Genomic DNA, 18,783 nt, shown 5'->3' on the forward strand with positions numbered 1-18,783 from the left:
ATGAGAAAAAAAAATGCTAATTTGAGTCATTCTTAACACAATGTACAGTGGAAGTACTACCACAGGAGTGACCAACAAATTTCAAACATATATATGTATATATATATATATATATATATATATATATATATATATATATATATATATATATTTTATATATATATATATATATATATATATATATATATATATATATATATATATATATATATATATAGAATCTTAAAGCCTCCATCTCTATGTACCATGACCTAAATTAACCTCCAAAATCAAAAACACAAAGTTGCATGAGCAAATCAAATAGTTTTATTCAGATTTTTTTGTTGTTGTTTTCATCCATACAGCAAGAGTCAAATATGGCAACAATAAAATGAGCATAAACAAATCTGGAGACAGAATAGTACATCATCATGTGACAGCTGTTAGCAAATACATAACATGTGTCTGCGCTTACAAGTAAAAAGCAGTCAAAAGCGAACATGTGCACCCAGCAGGGAAGAAGAAAGACCTTGGTTGCAGCCAGAAGACTTGGAAAAGTCTTGTATTTTATTTTATTTCTTTGAGAAAATGGTGCTTTGGTTATGTAGCGACTATACAAAGCAGCCTCAAGTTAGAAACATATTGACACTGACTTTTACATTCATTTTAAAGAGGAATTTGCCAAATATGCATTTGGTATGATGAGCCTTCGCCTGCTGAGTGCACAGCTAAGAAAAGCAGGAACAACTGCTTGTGAGTTAGTGGGGACTGTAATTCTCTATCTGAACATATCTGAGGTGGACAAGTACTAACATGTTTTCTTTTCTTTTTTTTTTTTTTAAATAACTTGTTTGTTTGGAAATACTTGTGTAAGATGACTTGTTTTTAAAAGTATTATTTCTCCACACTGTAGATGTTATCTACGGTATGTATAATTTCAGAAACAAAAGAACAAAAAATATTTTTTATTTTGATTTTTTTAGGTTTTGTGGATCTCAAAGTGCCATCTGTCCTTATATATCTACACAGGTTCTTTTGTTTACATGCAATCAATTCAAACTATAATAGAAGATATATATTTTTTATTTATTTTTTAGATTCATGTGTCTACTGTACCATGGGACACTGCTTGTCCAGTAAATGAGTATATGGACCTTAATGGATATGTCATCATATCAGAGGCATAGAGTTAGCATGACACGGGGAAATCCACTCCCCTGCAACATTCCCTGGCATTACGAGCCACCTATAAAATAAGCGCATAGCTTTCTCTGAATGCATTGGCCAAGAAACTAGTGCCCTTCTTTGCAAGCGAATTTTAGCTGGTCTTCTGATTTAAGAATTTTAAATTAATCTAACAAAATTCCTTATAATTATAGATCTGTTTTCTTTTTATTCAAAATAATATCTCATTATGATACACGGTTTTTTTTCTCTGTTCATTTTACTATATACAGAAGTGCAAAAAGTTAACCTTCGTCCCTTAGGTTAGAACTCATTATCTGCAGCATGTCCGACTCTTCCCCAGCGGGGGGCAAAAGTCTCGGCTTTCCTCACTCCAAATCTCAACAAACATCAACATCAGTCTCACTGCTCGTTTTGGCCTGACATTCAGGGCAAACTTAATATTCAAACAAAACTACATATCTCTTTGAAATGGATACAGTAGAAAATATTTTTTTCCTCTCAAACATGGACAATCCACTTTTTTTTTCTCAATACAATATAGTATTTTCAAACATGACATTGACATGTTACAAGGAAAATCGGAACTTTTCCGACAATCATCTCATTCCTTGTATCAAAAAGTTTCTCATCAATAAAATTAATTGACAAATACAACAACAAATGAGAAAGACATCCAGCTATATGAATGAAGTGAATATTTAAACACATTATCCTCTATATGGTTTGAAAAAGTTATGAATGTCATACTATCTTAACATCTACAACGGCTATATGAATGTTGTCAAGTAATAATATAGTAAGGCAAAAAAAAGAGAAAAGATCTAAAACTACATACCTCAAATAGATTCAAATTCTTAAGTAGTACATAACACATAAATTCAATAAAATTTAGGAGAGTAATTGTTTCAGAAAGAGAGACAAACAACAACAAAAAAAGATCAAAAGCGGCTTATGTGAAGTATAAAACTCATTGGTGTTTTTTTTTTTTGTTACCTGCATGGTGATTGAAAGGACATTTGATTGGGTACAGACCCATAAATTGTGATCTAAGGCTTTGTTAGGTACATAACATTGGTAAAAACACAGCACACGTTTCTGTGAAGACCTAAGAGGGAAATAATCACACGACAAGCACATGGAGGAAAGATAATTAACATATTTCCTTATCTGTTTAATCCTCAATTTAGATGTGAGTAAGACTTAAGAGCAAATCTGTGCTTTGGTTTCATAGTGAGATCAACAAAAGCTTCATATTTTTCTTGAAATGCAAGTAGCACTCTATAGTAAAAATGAGAAACCGAAACAGAGTGAACCAAAAAACTGAAGTGCACGAATGGTTTTCAATGACCTACAAAACCTTTGGGCCTGTTGTTTTTAAAAGTGGCTCAAAAGTGCTTCTTGGAGACACGTTCTTAGAGCTGCTCCTGTTAAAAAAGGATGGAATAAAGTAACACAACACTAATTAAAGCTACTCCCTCTACTTCCCCAGGCTTTAGAGTCGACGGACTTGATTAACAAATTATCCTGACAAATAAAACTGGTTCGTTAAAGGAGGCATGACAGATTTTTAGAAAAACACTCTCCACATTTGATTAAAAAAAAACAAAACAAAAAATTAAACCCCACTTTCAAACCTAATGAAATCTAAAAAAAAGAAGATTAAAATAATAACAATAATAATAACAATAATAAAAAACACTCAGAATGGAGATTCTAAAAGAAAACAATACAAAAAGAGCCATACAAAAGTTTTACCTTCGGTAAACAAATAACACTGCTGAGATAACACTCTGGTTTTAGCTGTATGGCCCTGATGGCACATGACAAGGTGAGAAAAGCTAGCCTGGCTGTGCTTTCAAGGTACACAGGTATGTTGGTTTACCCAGAACATTCATATGTCCAAGACCCTCATTTCAACATCTAGTTTCACTAGTAGCCGTAAAACACAATACTGTACACGCCCAATGCATTTGGCAGAGAGAGAGAGAGAGAGAAATGATAATATCATTGTGCCTTTCAGATTTCAATTAAATTCAAGGTGCATATTTGCATTCCACTTGTAAACTATGAAATATGGCTATTGATTAAAAATAAAGCAGAAAAAAAGAAACAATAAAGAGGAAGAAAAACTCTTGGTCTGTTAACGTACCAGCACTAGATGTTGTCATGTAGCAACAATGCCTTTAACCTTCTGTGCATGCAGTTATGATAACAAGTAGAGCAAACTGAGTGGTATGATTCAGTTAGACACAGAGGTGTTACGCGACTGTTTCCACCAACTCATCCTCTTCTTCTCGGCTGGACGTCGATTCTGACGGCAAATTCTTCTGGATATTGATATGTGGGAAGATGGCACAGATCGTGTGTTGTACCCTTGACACATGTGACGAGTCCCTCATTGTGGACAGGCTAAGAGATGGCTGACCCTCCTTGTCCCATTGCTTGACATTCTGAAGGTTATGTATATAAAGGCTTAACTCTTTTGGCTTGGACGGTGCCAGCACACATTCATTTGATCTGTAAGAGAGGATGGATGTCACTTAAGAACGTTTAGGGAATCGAGTAAATGGAGTGTCCTGCAAAGGTTTTTATGCCACTTCAACTTTTTAGCATTTTGTCACCCTACTACCAAAAACGTCAGTGTATTTTACTGAAATTGTATGTGCTAAAAAAAAAACCCACAGTGTTGCTTAAATGCAAAGTGGAAGGAAAGCAAGTCATGGTTTTTAATGTTTATCTTACGAATAACAAAAAGGTGACAAGTATGAGTAATCAGCTCCCATTAGTCAGCATTTGATAGAACCTCATTTTGTTCTAATTAAAGCTGCAAGTAGTTTAGATCAAAAAGTTTAATTTTGATTAAAAAAATGAATCTGACTAAATCCCTTATTACAAGTCCAACCGGGCTTCATCCAGGATGTCCTATGTGTTATTTCTTGGTACTTTTCCATGAAGACTCACTCAGTTCGCATTGACTTCTATCCTATTGAATGTTCTCGTTAGTGTGGGCTGCACTCTTCTTTTTTTGAAAGTAGACTGAACAGTGTACTTCAAAGTTTTGAAAATCCACAACTTTCTCCCTCACCATTTATAGTGATACCTGTGGACTCTATTTAGTGATTACATGTAATGTGGAGGCAATTTGTGCACATGACTTTGTTAAAAGTTGTCAGAGTAAATCATCATTCTTCCAGTTCGCAAACATGCAATTTGTGACTGTCTATCACATAAAATCCAAATAAAATGCACTGGAGTTTGTGGTTGTGATGGGACCTTAAAGTGGAACATCCCAAAGAGTAGGAATACTACGGTAAAACACTGCATTAACCGATACTCTACGGCCATAGAGTTGAAACCAGAGCTAAAGCGAGTCACACAATAAAGCCTATAGTCCTGCAATGAATAGACAGAATAGAAGCACTGAAATAGAAACTCACTGTTCTTAAGAGGAACTACATTTGAGTCAAGTACTTGTGACTACTCAGGTGATCTGCAGATATTATTGGAATCTGGTGACAGAAAACAGAGATCATATGAAGCATGTCAAATCGAAAACACACAGAGTGAGCATTGGCCTGTAAAAAAACAGATCAGCGCAATGTAACCACATCCTCTCTCTATAAGATGAGCTCGCTGCTGAAAGGAGACAAAGTTAAGAAGACAGGACAAGCTTATTGCTACATTCGGGGGCACAATCGATGCAAGTTTGTCAAACTGAGGACAAATAGTTCAATCAAGACACACCAGCAGGAGGGGAGAAGGGTGACTTAAAGGAAGTGTGAGATGAGGGAGGGTTGGATGGGAAGCTCTCAGTTAGGTGGCTTTCCCCATGCAAATCTAAGTCCTCCATGTTGTTGACCTTCACACCTCAATCAGATGTGGAAAACATGTAATAATGCATGACATTTTGGCTGATTCTTAATTCTTTTGCCAAAAACTTTTATTCTGTATTATTCACCTCTAGCAAAATTTCAATCAGAATGTTGCAACATTGCAAATACTGCTTTTTAACTAAAAAAAAAAAAAAAAAAAAAAAAAAAAGGGGCGGGGGAATAAATAGTCCAGCGTTTAAACACAAAGATAATGGTACAGCTTTGCTTTATGTGCTGGAAGCGGCTGCTAAAAAGAACAAAAAACAAAAGTAAGCCAAGCACCAGGGGGGCACATACAGCGACTGTTGCACAAGCTGTGCAAAAAGGCTCTCAAAAATGTAGAAAAACAAAAATTAAACAGATGAAAAAAAAAGACAACTACCTCATACATACCAATTGCATGTATTCGTTGGTAGTCAACTTTGATAAGGAAGAGTCCTCAAAGGTGGAAAGGACAAAAATCAAGGTTACAATGAGGACACAGAATAAATACACATCAGATACTTTAAAGAAAAAAATGATTATGCTTATAGTTAACTAATATAGCCAAAAGAAATGCTTTGTCATAATGTGTTAAGACATTAAATATGGCATGTTGGACAAGTGTAGGCCAACAAGAGGGAGTACTGCTTTCTACCCAACCCACCCATTATAAGACACAAGCATTCCAACTCTATCAATGTGCACAGATAGATAGATAGATAGATAGATAGATAGATAGATAGATAGATAGATAGATAGATAGATAGATAGATAGATAGATAGATAGATAGATAGATAGATAGATAGATAGATAGATAGATAGATAGATAGATAGATAGATAGATAGATAGATAGATAGATAGATAGATAGATAGATAGATAGATAGATAGATAGATAGAAGGTGGTAGAGGTGCAAACCTGATTGGTGGAGGCAGTTGCGAAGGGAACGCTTGTGGCAGATGTGGTGGCTGCAGACACAGTGGCTGGAGTACCACCGTGCATCATGGGAACTTTTGTTTTGGAGGGAAAATCATGTAAGCATAAATACACAGAGGAGCAGAGGAGCCACATACAAACCAGACAAATAAAAAGAAGGAAAATGTGAGCGGGGGGAAAGAGGTAGGGCTGGGCCCAAGTGGGATTCGATTAAACTAGTTCCCCTGACTTCTCTCTGCCAAGACTTGAATGCATATTACAATTGAAGTGATTCAATTGTGCTTTATTTTCTTAGCCCACCTAACTTTAAAAGTTCACCTAAAATTGATTGTTTCATGATGTTTAATAATAAAGTAACTACAGCAGAGGAGATGAAGGGGCCAGTTATAATTGAACTCCCTTAGTATTCTTTAGGTATAAAAAGTGGGTCAATCAAGTTAGAACGGCCAAAAAAGGTTCTTAACAAGCACGAAGTCGACTGTTCAAGCAGTTTATGAGGGGAACTAACAAAGCAAGGTCAGTTTTACCACTACTGAATTCACCTGATAAACAAAATTCTGTTTCACACCATTCCTCTTTCATTTTGTGCACTTAAGTTTCAGGTGCGAACTCACATCTTTACTCAGCTAAAACAGCGACTCCGGGGTCACCAAAATCAACATTGAGCTCTAATTCTAACAAATAATTTTTATTGGCAATTTGATTTTGATGACCAGTGACTCAAAGACACCAGGTTACAGAAAAGGAAAAAAACAACAACAACAACAACAAAAAAACAACTGAAGAAGGAAAAGCTGGAACCTACCAACACTGGCTGCAGGTGTCATGCACAATATTGAGCCTGCCCATCATGCAGTGCAACAGGAAGTGGATTGGGTAGGGAAGAGAAATCAAAACAGCCCATCACAAGATTCGTTAGATGGAAGGGAGAGATAACGTGGGAGAAAAAGTTAATATTTCTCAAACACAGACATCAGTGACTGGAGAAGGTGCAGAGGTGACTGAGACTTTTTTTTTGCAGGGTAGTGTAAGAGTTTGTAATTTGCTAAGCATAATAGGAAGATAATCATTATAATCATTGAACATCAAATACACATTCCAGCAATGAGCCCAAAGCAAAGTCCGAGAACCACGGTTTGACCCCATCCCACGGTCTATTAAACAGTCTGATATATTTTATGGTTGTTCATTTTGTATTTAGTTAAAACTGTTACACTAAATTCTACAGATAGACATTCAGTTTAATTAACGTAATTAGTCAGAAGAAAGAGATTAAAATCCCATCTTAATTCATCAGGGTCTTGCAGTGCCATACAAAACATAAAGCATGCATTTAGGTCCTTCCTCTTAAACTGCAATACAAGACACAAGCAGTAACTTGTACAAATTTACATTTCTATTGATCTTTAAAACATTTTGTCACATTACAACAATATTTATATTGCAAGGTTTAGCTTGCATTTGTATTCCCCTCAGCATGTTACAGCCACTTTTGTGATAGAGATGGTGCGTTTAGGGAAAGGTTCTCAACTCTATTGCCTGACAGCTACTGTCCTGCAACCTTTAGATATCTATTTTACCACCAAATATGAAGACTGCATCAAACCTTAATCATATTTTTATTTATAATGTGCTGAAAGCCTTGCATTAGTTTTTGTTCCACTTCATTAATCATTACTCCCCATACGCAAAAAAGTAAATATATAGATATATATATGTATATATATATATATATATGTATATATATATATATATATATATATATATATATATATATATATATATATATATATATATATATTTATATATATAATATATATATATATATATATCTGAAGAACTGAAGAATATATCTATATATATAGATATAGATATATATATCTATATCTATATATATTGTTGAAGTATATCGTTCTAAGGTGACAAAAGTGGAAAAAAAAATCAAGTGCTACAAAAACTTTTACAATGTATGAATCTATGTTGGTTCAAAGTGGAAGTTGTTGTTTACTCAGTTCTGTAATTTCCTCCTGTCTGATGAAATAGTTGAACTGTGTATGACCAAACTGAGCTGTGTTGCAATCTATCACCCTGCCAAACCCCAGCCAAGCAAAGAAGCCATGTTAGATTGATCCACCATCCACTGGCTGATTGCTTTTGGAGCCATACCTGATGGGAGGAAAGCAGCTTGCTGCTGAAACTGCATGCTGGCCAGGGCTTGTTGGTACTGAAGCATGCCAGTGTTAAACATGGCTGTGGCCCCGTTGGCCTTCTCCAGAGCCGCCCGCTTTGGGAGGGGAGCCATGACACTAGGGGTGATGCCCTGCCCATCCACGTGGAGGGAGGACAGTGAACAGGAAAATAAATAAAAACAAAAGAGAGGCAGAGATAGACAGAAAGAGAGGTGTGTGGAATTTAGAGAAGGTGTGTTAGAAAGAGGCAAAGACAGGGAAGAAAACAAGATAAAACCGTTAGAGAACATCAGAGAAACAGAGCCACAACATCTTTGTGTGTACAACTATTACAATATCATATCATTATTAGCAAGCAAGCAGCAGTCTGACACAAATACTACACAAGCAGGAGCATGATGCCTACTGGAGCTATGAGCTGACAGGCATTTATATATTAATAAAAAGACTTTATTATTAACTTTACACACATAAGGCTGACTAATAAAGCAAGCATTAACCATTAAAACAATGAGGCTGCTAACAAGGTGGAACAGGTAGTAAGCACAGAGAAAGGGAGGCTGCACTGCTAGCTCCATGATAAACTGTGTAAGCCATGTTTAAGTGATGGTTCACTCAGAAAAAAAACATATATCAAAAATGGTTTAAAGCCAAGAAAAAAAAATTGCAAGCGTAACTCTCTACATGTCTTGGCATTAGGCCATTCTTGACTTCTGATGGTTAGTGTCAAGATCAAGATTTGAGTGAACTATCATTTGTTACAACTAACCTGTTAATGTGGGATCACTCCTGTTTGGTTAGCCTAGCCCCAACCCAGATCCATTTCCCATGCTCTAGCAGCACAGACATGCACACATTAGATTGACACTAACATTTAGACACAAGACTGAAGCCATGCCATTTTAATAGAAGCTCTACGTCCCTCGCCCTCGCTAACTTTTGTTAGATGGGCTGCAGGCGATGAAATGACTGTGACTCTTTATCACAATCTGCAACACTGAATTTGTGTTTTTGCAAATTTCACACAAACCGTTTGAACTCTAACGGGCCACAGTCATTGTATCACAAGCAGCAGTTATAGAGTAACAAGAAGAAGAAGAACACACACTGCACTGAGACGAACATTGTTAAACAAAAAAACAAAAAGCTAAGTATCTTTGGTTAAAACACTGCTGCACAACAAAGCCACATGCGTGCCAAGCTAAAAGGTGAAAGGTCATAGTACCAGGTCAAAGGTTGCGTCGAGGGGTCGCTTCAGTGATTTGACAGCCGACTGAGTCTTAATTAGCAGGCAGCGAGCACATGATGGCAATGGGCCAATGGGGTTCAAGCGCATTAACATAAACCAGCAAGCAGAGGTGCATCATGGGGGCAGCAGTGCAGTTTGGGTATAGGTGAGAAAAAACAAAAATAAAAAAACAAATCATTGGAATGCAATATACAAAGGGGATAACAGGGCTAAGGCATGCACAGTGTGGACATTAGCTCTACTACTCAACAGTTAAATCATCATCAGAGAGATGATAACTACCGGACTACAGTGGTTATTTTGACACAGGAATAAATGAAAACAGAAAATTATTCAACCATCATTTGAAAAGAGCCTCAGCAAATAAACAGCAAATTGTACAGAGGTGTAATTCACATTTCCCTGTTTCACTATCATGATCAAGTTGACATTGTACTGATTCACTCCCATGTTCTCTGTGTTGCTGTACCACTAAAACCACACGGAGGTAAACAGGACGTGTGGCTGCTACTATTCACTGCACCGTTACAGCAGGAAAAGACAGAAGGCATAATGAATGGTTTCAAATAATATCAAGAGGAAGAGAAGTTGTAGATAGGAACAACAGGAACAATGGAGTCATAAAGGAGGCCAGGCAGAGAGAGACAGACAGAAAAGGAACTGGACTCTCTGCTCGTGGTCTGAGATGAGATGAACAAGGAACCAAACAAACGGTTTGACAAATGAGGAAGAAAAAATAAAAGCTTGACATGACAGTAGTCCTGGTTACAGTACACTGTTGTCTTATCCTTCTTCATGTCATCCAGCACAGAGCAGATTTTACCCACACCAACATGCAGACCTTTTAATATCTGACCTGGCAAAAGCAGAACTGAAAATGTTACACAACAACCAATTAGGAAGGCGAGACATGTTCAAACATGAAGGTGAATAACTTTGCAGGTACTGTATCTTAACACAGCTAGACTTGCTGTAAATATAAAACTTCTCTCTCTGTCTTGTCCGGATTTAAAGGAGTGCAACCTTACTAAAAGAGATCGCTCACCATGGCCGCGGCAGCCGTGGCCTGGTTCACCTGATGCTGGGTGGCCTTAATTTTGGCCTGCAGGTGGGCCGGGGGATGAAAGTACTTGCACTTTTCCCTGGTGCACCGACCCTTGATGTAGTCCATGCACACAGTGACGGTGTTGTCATTGGTGTCGATCATGGTGCTGTCTGCAGGGTGAGCGAAGCGGCACTCGCCCTCACCCCGAGCACAGTTTCCCCTCTGGTACTCTCGACACACCTAAATGAGTCAGAAGGAGAATAATTAAATAGTATCCAAATCCAAATCAAAACATTGTGAAGCAGTTAATTAAAAGTTAAAACAACAAATATGTACGACTTGATCTAAATGCTTGTCTTTGAATTAATAACACCTACTGCTACTAAAAGTATTTAACATATTGATTATTAAACTAATAATGGTAATTATTACATTTATTTACTGTTGCTTTGGTATTGATTTGTAGCTATAAAAAATCAGTAATAAATAGTACTTTTAAATTGTGTATTGCGCAGGATAGACACACCTTTCTCTCCTTAATAATGGATTCTAATAAACAGAATTATGCAAAATCTCTATTTAAAATATTTCTATTTGGTTAAATGTGTAAAAAAAAAAATCATTTTATTTGTTAATAAAAATTTAAAATATTATTGGGAACCCATTTAGTAGTTTGAACACTTAGTGGTATGTGCTAGTGTTCAGCTTTAAAACTGTATTACATTTTTAAAGATATTTGGTCTTAAAATTTTATTTTTTGGAAAGTTTATTGTAATTTAAAATCTACCAATTTTCTAATGTTATTTTTCTTTGTTACATTACTGATGGCTACACTTGCTTAAAGCAGAGGTGAAGTAAGATTGAGGCAAAAATATTGAGGCAAAACTGGGTTTACTTTAAAGAGTTTTAAGGTAAATGTTGTCTTTAAAAAGTTAAACAAGTGGGAAGCAGACTTTGTGTAAGCAGCATGCTTTGTGGCTTAATGCAGTTTGTTATGAAAGGTAAACATTTTTCCAGTATGAACAAATACGATATCCACAATTTAATCTTCAGAAGCTTCTCAAGTTTACCTCTGACACAGTAGAGGGCAGCACTTTCTTTAAAATAAGAGCTAAAACCTTCTTTTAGTACCTAATCTGAATTGAGTTGATATGTTGCTGTGCATACTTTTTCTTCTAATTAATATATAAACAAGATTGAGAGGTATAAATTTGTCGAATCTGCAAGTGCAATAGTGAAGATTTTTTAACTGCAATAATGACAGATTATAGAGTATTTTCTGTGTTTTTTATTTGCTAAATGATAAGAGTCTGTTCTTTGCTGACGTTTTGCAGTTACTGGTAGCTGACGGTGCTTTCTATTCAACCAAAAGCAATTTCCACAGAAATCAGAATTCCCTCTGTTGAAACCTGAAGACAACAGCAGCAGGGACATGAAGCACAACTTCTCCTGTGACTTTGGCCTTTGAGTAGAAAAAGTCCCATTTTTTGTGTTTTTATCTTCTATTAAACCTGTGATGTTCAGATTTACCCATTGCATAAAGTATATTTGATTAAAGTTAATGTCTTACTGGAATACAGTACATTGCCTTCTAAAAGAAGCATTTTCGCTTGAAAACAAAAATGCTGAGAAATAAATAGATTGCACCCATTGTTTTGTCTGTTACCTCAAGCCTGTCTGTTCTCAGCAGTTTCTGGGCTGCAGCAGCAGCGGCATTGGGAACTTGGCTGACGGTGGGGCTGGAGGCCATGAGCACAGGGGTGCTGGGCAGGATCTCCGGAGGCATCAGGCTCGGAGACACAGGGCTCAGGTAGGGATTAAAGGCTGCAGCGGCAGCAGCTGCTGCTGCGCTGGCGTTGGTTGCCAGGCCTGGTGTCACTGAAAACATGGGCTGGAGCAGGAACAAAACCAAAAAAAAAAACTGATTGTGAGAATGGATAAAATGTTTGCATTCACAAGCTTTCTGTTTGAGAAAATTTATAAACTCATGACAAAAAAAGCTGAAGAGAGATGAAGTTACGTGAAATGCCTTATGAAAGAGGTTTATATTTGAACTTTTTCACAATTTGTCACTTTAAAAACACAAACATCAGCATCCCACGTCATTGTTTAATTGACTATGTTTGATTGAGATTTGATGTGGAAGACTAACACAAAGTAGCCAACAATAAATGGAAGTAAATGATCCATGGTTTTAGCATTTTGAAAAAAAAAAAAAAAAAAATCATTAAATATGAAAAGTTTAACATTCATTTGTTCTTTTTTGCATCTTTAAAACTGATACCCCGAAATACAATTCAGTGTTATCTTCTTTGGCTTCTGTTGTTGGCTTCAGAAGTCAACAAAGTTGTGTCGCAGTGTTGCTAAATTCAAATGAATGCCATCTTTTTGGATTTTTATTTGTAAAAATTATTGAAAATCGTATTTTATTTTTCTTCCATGTCAGTACAGCTTCACTGTACAGTCGCTTTGGTGTATTTCATACTCGTGTCATCCTCTTACCATAGGGGGTAGCTGCGTGCCGGGCATCATAGCATTGGCAAGCTGCATCTGCTGGGCAAGCATGGCCATATTCTTCTGCTGAATCAGATTGTTCCTGCCATTGATCTCCAGCTGGGTCTTTAGATGGGGAGGAGGGTGCAGGTACTTGCAGTTCTCCCTGGAACAACGGCCCTGCGACGCCAAACAATAGAAGTGTCAACATTTAGTATCACTCATGGGTGATGCAGGTATGGTCGAATTACCTGCGTCGACAACAAGTGCAAAGTTCCTAAGGAAGTGACAAAGATGCGAAACAAAAATACGGGGAAAAAATAAATTTTCTAATGAGTCCCGGCTGTATTTAGATGTATTTAAACACAGCAGACGTTTTATCCAAAATGATAATGATAAATATGATAAACTTTTATCTGCTGTACCTGTTAGCAGATCTTTCAGGACCCACAACAGCCCATATTTTATGTGAACATCACAAATCCTATATATTTCTAGGTCTGCTGCATTTATCATTAGTTAAAAAAAAAGAGAAAAAGACATTACACAATTTCAAACAAATTACATCTGGTCAATGACATACTGTTACATTCAAGAAACATTCAGACTGTCACTAATTGTTAACAGCGTGCTATTTCTGTCGGTCCCAGCTGGGACATGTGAGCATGTGTGCAACAGCCTCAAGGGGTCATGACTGATGTACAGTGCTGTTTTCTCCAGACATCTCGTTTAGGCACACAACATGTCTAAGTGACACCAAAAATACTCATGTGCTCATATGACCCATCTACATTATCCTAGGAGTCATGCAGAGGTCAACGCATCAAAGCTTCTGGCTAATTATTTAGGACAGAGATCACATTCTGCTTTCTGTAGCAAATATCATTCTATACTTTCAGTTTCTAGAATTGCAGCCAGAAGTCCCAAGGATGCATACATGTTTATGTTTTTGTGCACTCAAGAGCTCATTCTTTTGGAAGTAATGCTCGTGTGACCAGTGTCCAATATGCACAAAAACACACACAACAAAGTCCACGATGTATTAAAGGCGTGTGTTTACTTTCAGGCCAGTGGCAGGCTTGTGGCACCTATCTCTTGCTGACAGAGCTGGGATTTATCTCTACACGTTGACGTGACTATACCCCACTCTTCAGTCTTCTTTTACTTTCACTGACACTGGAGCAGCAGACAGGTGTGGAGGCGGGAGGATAAACAAGAACCAATATTGAGGCAAAACAGGGTGGCTGTAAAACGGTTAAAGTGTTTTTAAGGGGTTTTATTTTTTTTCTGTTTGCTTAAAGCTGCCGTCTCCTGGATTTCCTTTTAAGGATATTGCGGCAAGTGCAGCTAATGGCAGGCTGACACCAATTAAGAATTCATGGACTTGGATTTATGGACCTCTATATACAGTCCTTGTGATCTTCTGCACTGCTTGGATTATAAATTACAGCTTGATGTGGGTTGTTTCCTGATAAAATCTTCTAGGAAGTGGAAAATGATGGCACCTGTCACGTACCATTCTAGCGCAAAATCTGGTTCAAAAACTGTTTACATTCTTGAGCTCTGAATAAATGCCAAAAATGTCAGACTAATGCACAAAGCAGACCACATAAAGAGAAAAAAAAATTCTTGATGCTTTAATATTTAGACAGCCTTCCCTCCTACTGTACTAAATAAAAAATGTGCCTGAAGAACTAAAACTAGCTGCAGGGAAATGTACAGCTAGTACAATTTAACTCATAAGTAACTTCCCATGTTGCAAGAACGAAAGAAAATGAAAGAAAAGTAAGAAAATGAAAAAAAATGTACTGATAAACACAGACAAAGTTTTTGTCCAAAAGTATCCATACTGTTCAAACTATTTTGTCATGTCACAGCCACATACTTTAATGTACAATAAACAAATGTTATATGTGTGGTAGATAAACACAGAGTAACGCACAACTGTGAAAAGGAAGTAAATACTTTAAAATATTCACAGGTAAAAAATACTGTTGCAAGGTTTGTTTACCCTCCTGTGTCAGTACTTTGAAGAACCACCTGTTTCTACATTTATAGCTGCAAGTCTTTTTGTGTTTGCCTCCACACCTACAGTGTGAAATTTATTCAAATTTTTTCTTGCAAAATAGTTTCAGCTTTGTTGGATTGGATGGGGAGCACTTGCGAACACCAGTTTTGAAATATTTTTCACAGTTGCAATTAAGCCTGGACTTGCTAACACACAAATATGCTTTGCTCCACTGTAGCACTGGTTGTACCCTAAGGGCTGGTATTCTGCTGGAAGGTCCAGATCTCAAGTGTTTTTCAGTCTTCAACAGGTTTTCTTTCAGGGTTGCTCCGAATTTACCTTAATTCACCTTCCCTATAAAATCCAACCAACTTTGCTGTCTCTGCTTGAGAAAAGGATCGCCACGGCATGATAATGCCACCACAATGTTTCACCCTCGTATGGTGCTTACCATTACACGGTGTTATAGATACATATATAACACCGCGTAATGATATTATCTATATATATATATATTTGTTACGCATTGCTTCATATGCAATGCATAACTGTTTTTTGAAAGTCATTTTCTATTCACTTTGCAGTATCCATCACTTTCAGAAGGTCTATCATACCACTAAAAAATTGATATAAATATTTGTATTTATATATTGAACAAAGACCAGTGATATTCTCTTGTATTTTCATGAAACAAGAAAACACCTAATTTAATTTGAAATACCCAGCCTTTTTTTTTTTTGAAGAGTAATATGAAATGTTTTTATTACTCCATAACAGTCCTTTCGGTGCTCAAGTAAATGTAATTTTACGACAAGCCACATGCTGAGATGTGCAAATCTGTGGCAGAAGATCTGTGCATGAGCACGAAAAAGGAGAAAGAAAAAAAAAAAAAGAGTTTAAAGCAGGTAGTCCAAAGCATAAAAATGATAGGCGGAGAGGGGTGGAAAGTGTGGGTGTGATTTCAATGTGGTGTGTGGAGGGGGTTGATGCGGTGGGGGGGCTGGAAAGACATAAAAGATCATGTTGCGCTCACCCCACATGACCTCGACCGCTGACTGGCAGGCTTGGCAACTGGAGCAGCGTATGTGAATGAGTAAAACAACAACAAAAAAAGATTCTAAGTAACCAGACCTGACCTAGTCGAGATGTTCAAAGAAAATGCCTGCTACCAGAACGGGTAGCCATTTTGAATAAGTAAGTCTGGGCTCAGAATAGGAAACGCCAGTCTGACTGTGACGAGAATGCGAGAAAGCGAGAGTCACGGCAACCCTGTGAGCCGGGGCGAGGCTGCGTTAGGGAAATCTTAGAAGTTGCAGATGAACGAGTGATTAAAAAAGGGGGGGCTGTCAAGCGCAGGAAAGTGATGCGGACTGAGACGAAAGGAAGACGCTGCCGTGTTTGTGTGTGTTATGGTGACATCAGCGGCCTTGAGGAGTAGCTACAGATGGTGTCCACAGCAACGGAGCAGGCTGCCTGATCACTGGCAGACAGAGACAGTCAGAGAAGAAATCGCTACTCGCCTTGCAGCCATAATTAGTTCAAATGCATCTGTGTGTCTGTACACCAGCCCAATTTGTTCCATGTCCACGCCAGAAATGAAAAAGGTCACTCTCAATGAAAACAAATGATTGAGGTGTCATCTTCAATATTTCTATGCACCGACTGACTGCACTATGAGATGCAAAACCGAAAAGAGAATATTATCTTGTGATGCTGATGCAATTTAAATGTAATAATGCAAATGAAATGCTTGAAATGTGTAGTGCAGCCAGACTTAAAGCCTGGGGATGCTTTGAGGAAATTGGTGGCAATAATGGGGATGTAAGGAGTGAATAATATGATTTATACTGGATGTTTATGCTTACAATGACATACTTTCCGAATGATTCACAAACATCGTGAGCTGATTCCCAAGAGTGAATTCAGGTTGTGAGCATTTAATATTAAAAAAATAAAGCAAACATGCACGAGTAGCTAACGTTTTCTTAAGATCAAGGGAGATCCTTTTCTTCTTCGGGTTCACTCCGGGTCATGTTTTTGTGTTGTCTATGGATGTCTGAGCTTCTCCTGTTGAGATCAGACCCGCCGATATCCACGCAGGCCAAACTGGGAACAATAATCCCAGCGGCTACTGGGCTGACTGTTTCATGATAAGTTGTAAAAACACGTCCCGCCCTGATTGCGCTCCCCTCTAACTCGCTGCCTCTCACCCACAGACACACACCCTGGTTTTGTAAGTATGTGGGAATTAAACAAACAGTGAAGCAATGTGTAAAGAATGCAGGGTGTGGCTCAATCCCATTCTTTTTAGGAGGCGATGAAGCATGCAGCAAAATTTATAAAATACACATGCTCAAGTAAAATGCCATATAAGATAAATGCAATAAACCTTAAGCGTTGACTTGAAATCTATAATTAGTGTTTAAATGATGATGAATGATCTGAATGGAGCTCCTATATATGGAAGACATTTTTCAGATTTTCTTTTCCCTGGTATTGGCCTGTGAGTGTTCGGAGTATCAACAGGTTGTGGTCATTATTGTGTTCTTTGCCCACATTGTACACAGCAAATTAACCCAGCAAAATATCTAATGTCAAGAATTACTGGTTAGTTTTGGGGTAAATCTAAACCAGTTGTGGGTTGCTACAGACATCTTGTGCTACAAGTTTAACAGTATGGACATGTTTACACAAAACATTAAAACAAAAGTGTGTCCCCATCCAATCCAACAAAGTGACATTATCTTATAGAAAACTGTTTTATTGCTAACTATCTGAGATATTGCAGTTATAATAGTATTTATTTATTGCTACTTTGATGCAAACTCAAGCAAACATGCACTATATTATCCCTTTTTATTGTTCTTTTTTTAAGAGTATTGCAAATACAGAGGGCTCATATTTATTTTCCTCTGCACCTACACATTTTCTTTCAGCCAGTTGACTGGCAGTGTGCAGCAGCAGATGGGAACGAGAAATATTTGATCAGTTTATTGCTTTCCCAATTGTTTTTCCAGCAGTTTAGAGGCTCTAAACTCTAAAGGACTTGGAGCCGTTGAAAGTGTTATGAACCTTTTTAGACGATGTACCGTAAAAAGGTTTTTAAAAGCTGTTCAGAGATTAAAGTTTAACAGTATAGAGTTTAGAGTCTTTAAACTTTCCTAGGTTTAGAGACTTTCTTAAAAACAACAACTTTTCCATTCTATGAAGAAAACAAATTAGACACTGAATGATGGAAATATTACCTAATATTTCAGCCACCAAATTTTCCCTCTTAATTCCAGGCTTGTCTAATCCATTAATATTTTATACTTATGCAGAAAGTGAAATGGGTTTTGACTTATTTATGTGACTTATTTGATATTTTCAAAACCATCTACTTCAAAATAAATTGTTCACAAACCTTTACACAAACAGCTGCCAAGGGTATTATGTGAATCTACCTCATGTATCTCCATCATACCAGTGTTGTGGTATGATGGTATTCGGCTGCTGTTGGGATGAGAAGCTACACTGTTCTGCGGCCTGCGTTCCACCGTCTTCTGTCCAAACATACACAGAGATGAAAGCCCTACTCTTCACACACACACGTTGAAAGAAGCTTTGTTCTGCCGGAGAGTGGCGGAGACTCAAAGGAACCGGCCCAGCGGTTGGTCTCTTTGTCTCCCGTGCACGTACGAATATAAATATATCAAATCAATCTGCATGTTGTATGTGCAGATCCCCCAGTAGCCTAGAACTGGTTGAATGAGCAGAACATTTATAAAAAATAATCTTTCTTATCAAATTGAATAAAGTTTAGAACAATTTAAATTTCAATGCAAAACTCTGTAATTCTTTA

The 18,783-nt window shown here is 37.3% G+C and overlaps 1 protein-coding gene across 19 annotated transcripts in view; it reads right to left on the minus strand.

Moving 5' to 3' along the window:
* Positions 1 to 283: 283 nt before the first annotated feature.
* mbnl1 (muscleblind-like splicing regulator 1) overlaps positions 284 to 18,783 on the minus strand; it is a 44,615-nt gene continuing 26,115 nt past the window's right edge. For 6 of the 19 annotated variants that reach the window (XM_055033620.1, XM_055033617.1, XM_055033616.1 and 3 more), the window contains 10 exons: positions 12,944 to 13,114; positions 12,108 to 12,332; positions 10,442 to 10,681; positions 9,373 to 9,426; positions 8,125 to 8,278; positions 6,764 to 6,799; positions 5,941 to 6,032; positions 5,433 to 5,477; positions 4,605 to 4,676; positions 284 to 3,684 (listed from right to left, as the gene is read on the minus strand). In XM_055033620.1, the coding sequence (XP_054889595.1) occupies positions 4,620 to 4,676; positions 5,433 to 5,477; positions 5,941 to 6,032; positions 6,764 to 6,799; positions 8,125 to 8,278; positions 9,373 to 9,426; positions 10,442 to 10,681; positions 12,108 to 12,332; positions 12,944 to 13,114 (1,074 nt within the window). In that variant the 3' untranslated portion in view covers positions 284 to 3,684; positions 4,605 to 4,619. Of the gene's footprint in view, positions 3,685 to 4,604; positions 4,677 to 5,421; positions 5,478 to 5,940; positions 6,033 to 6,763; positions 6,800 to 8,124; positions 8,279 to 9,372; positions 9,427 to 10,441; positions 10,682 to 12,107; positions 12,333 to 12,943; positions 13,115 to 18,783 lie in introns of all 19 variants that reach the window. The other 13 variants (XR_008606199.1, XR_008606198.1, XM_055033623.1 and 10 more) reach the window with 13 other exon arrangements.

This window comes from Poeciliopsis prolifica, unplaced genomic scaffold, assembly GCF_027474105.1.
Source record: "Poeciliopsis prolifica strain line A6 unplaced genomic scaffold, Auburn_PproV2 SCAFFOLD008, whole genome shotgun sequence".
NCBI classification, from domain to species: Eukaryota; Metazoa; Chordata; class Actinopteri; order Cyprinodontiformes; family Poeciliidae; genus Poeciliopsis; species Poeciliopsis prolifica.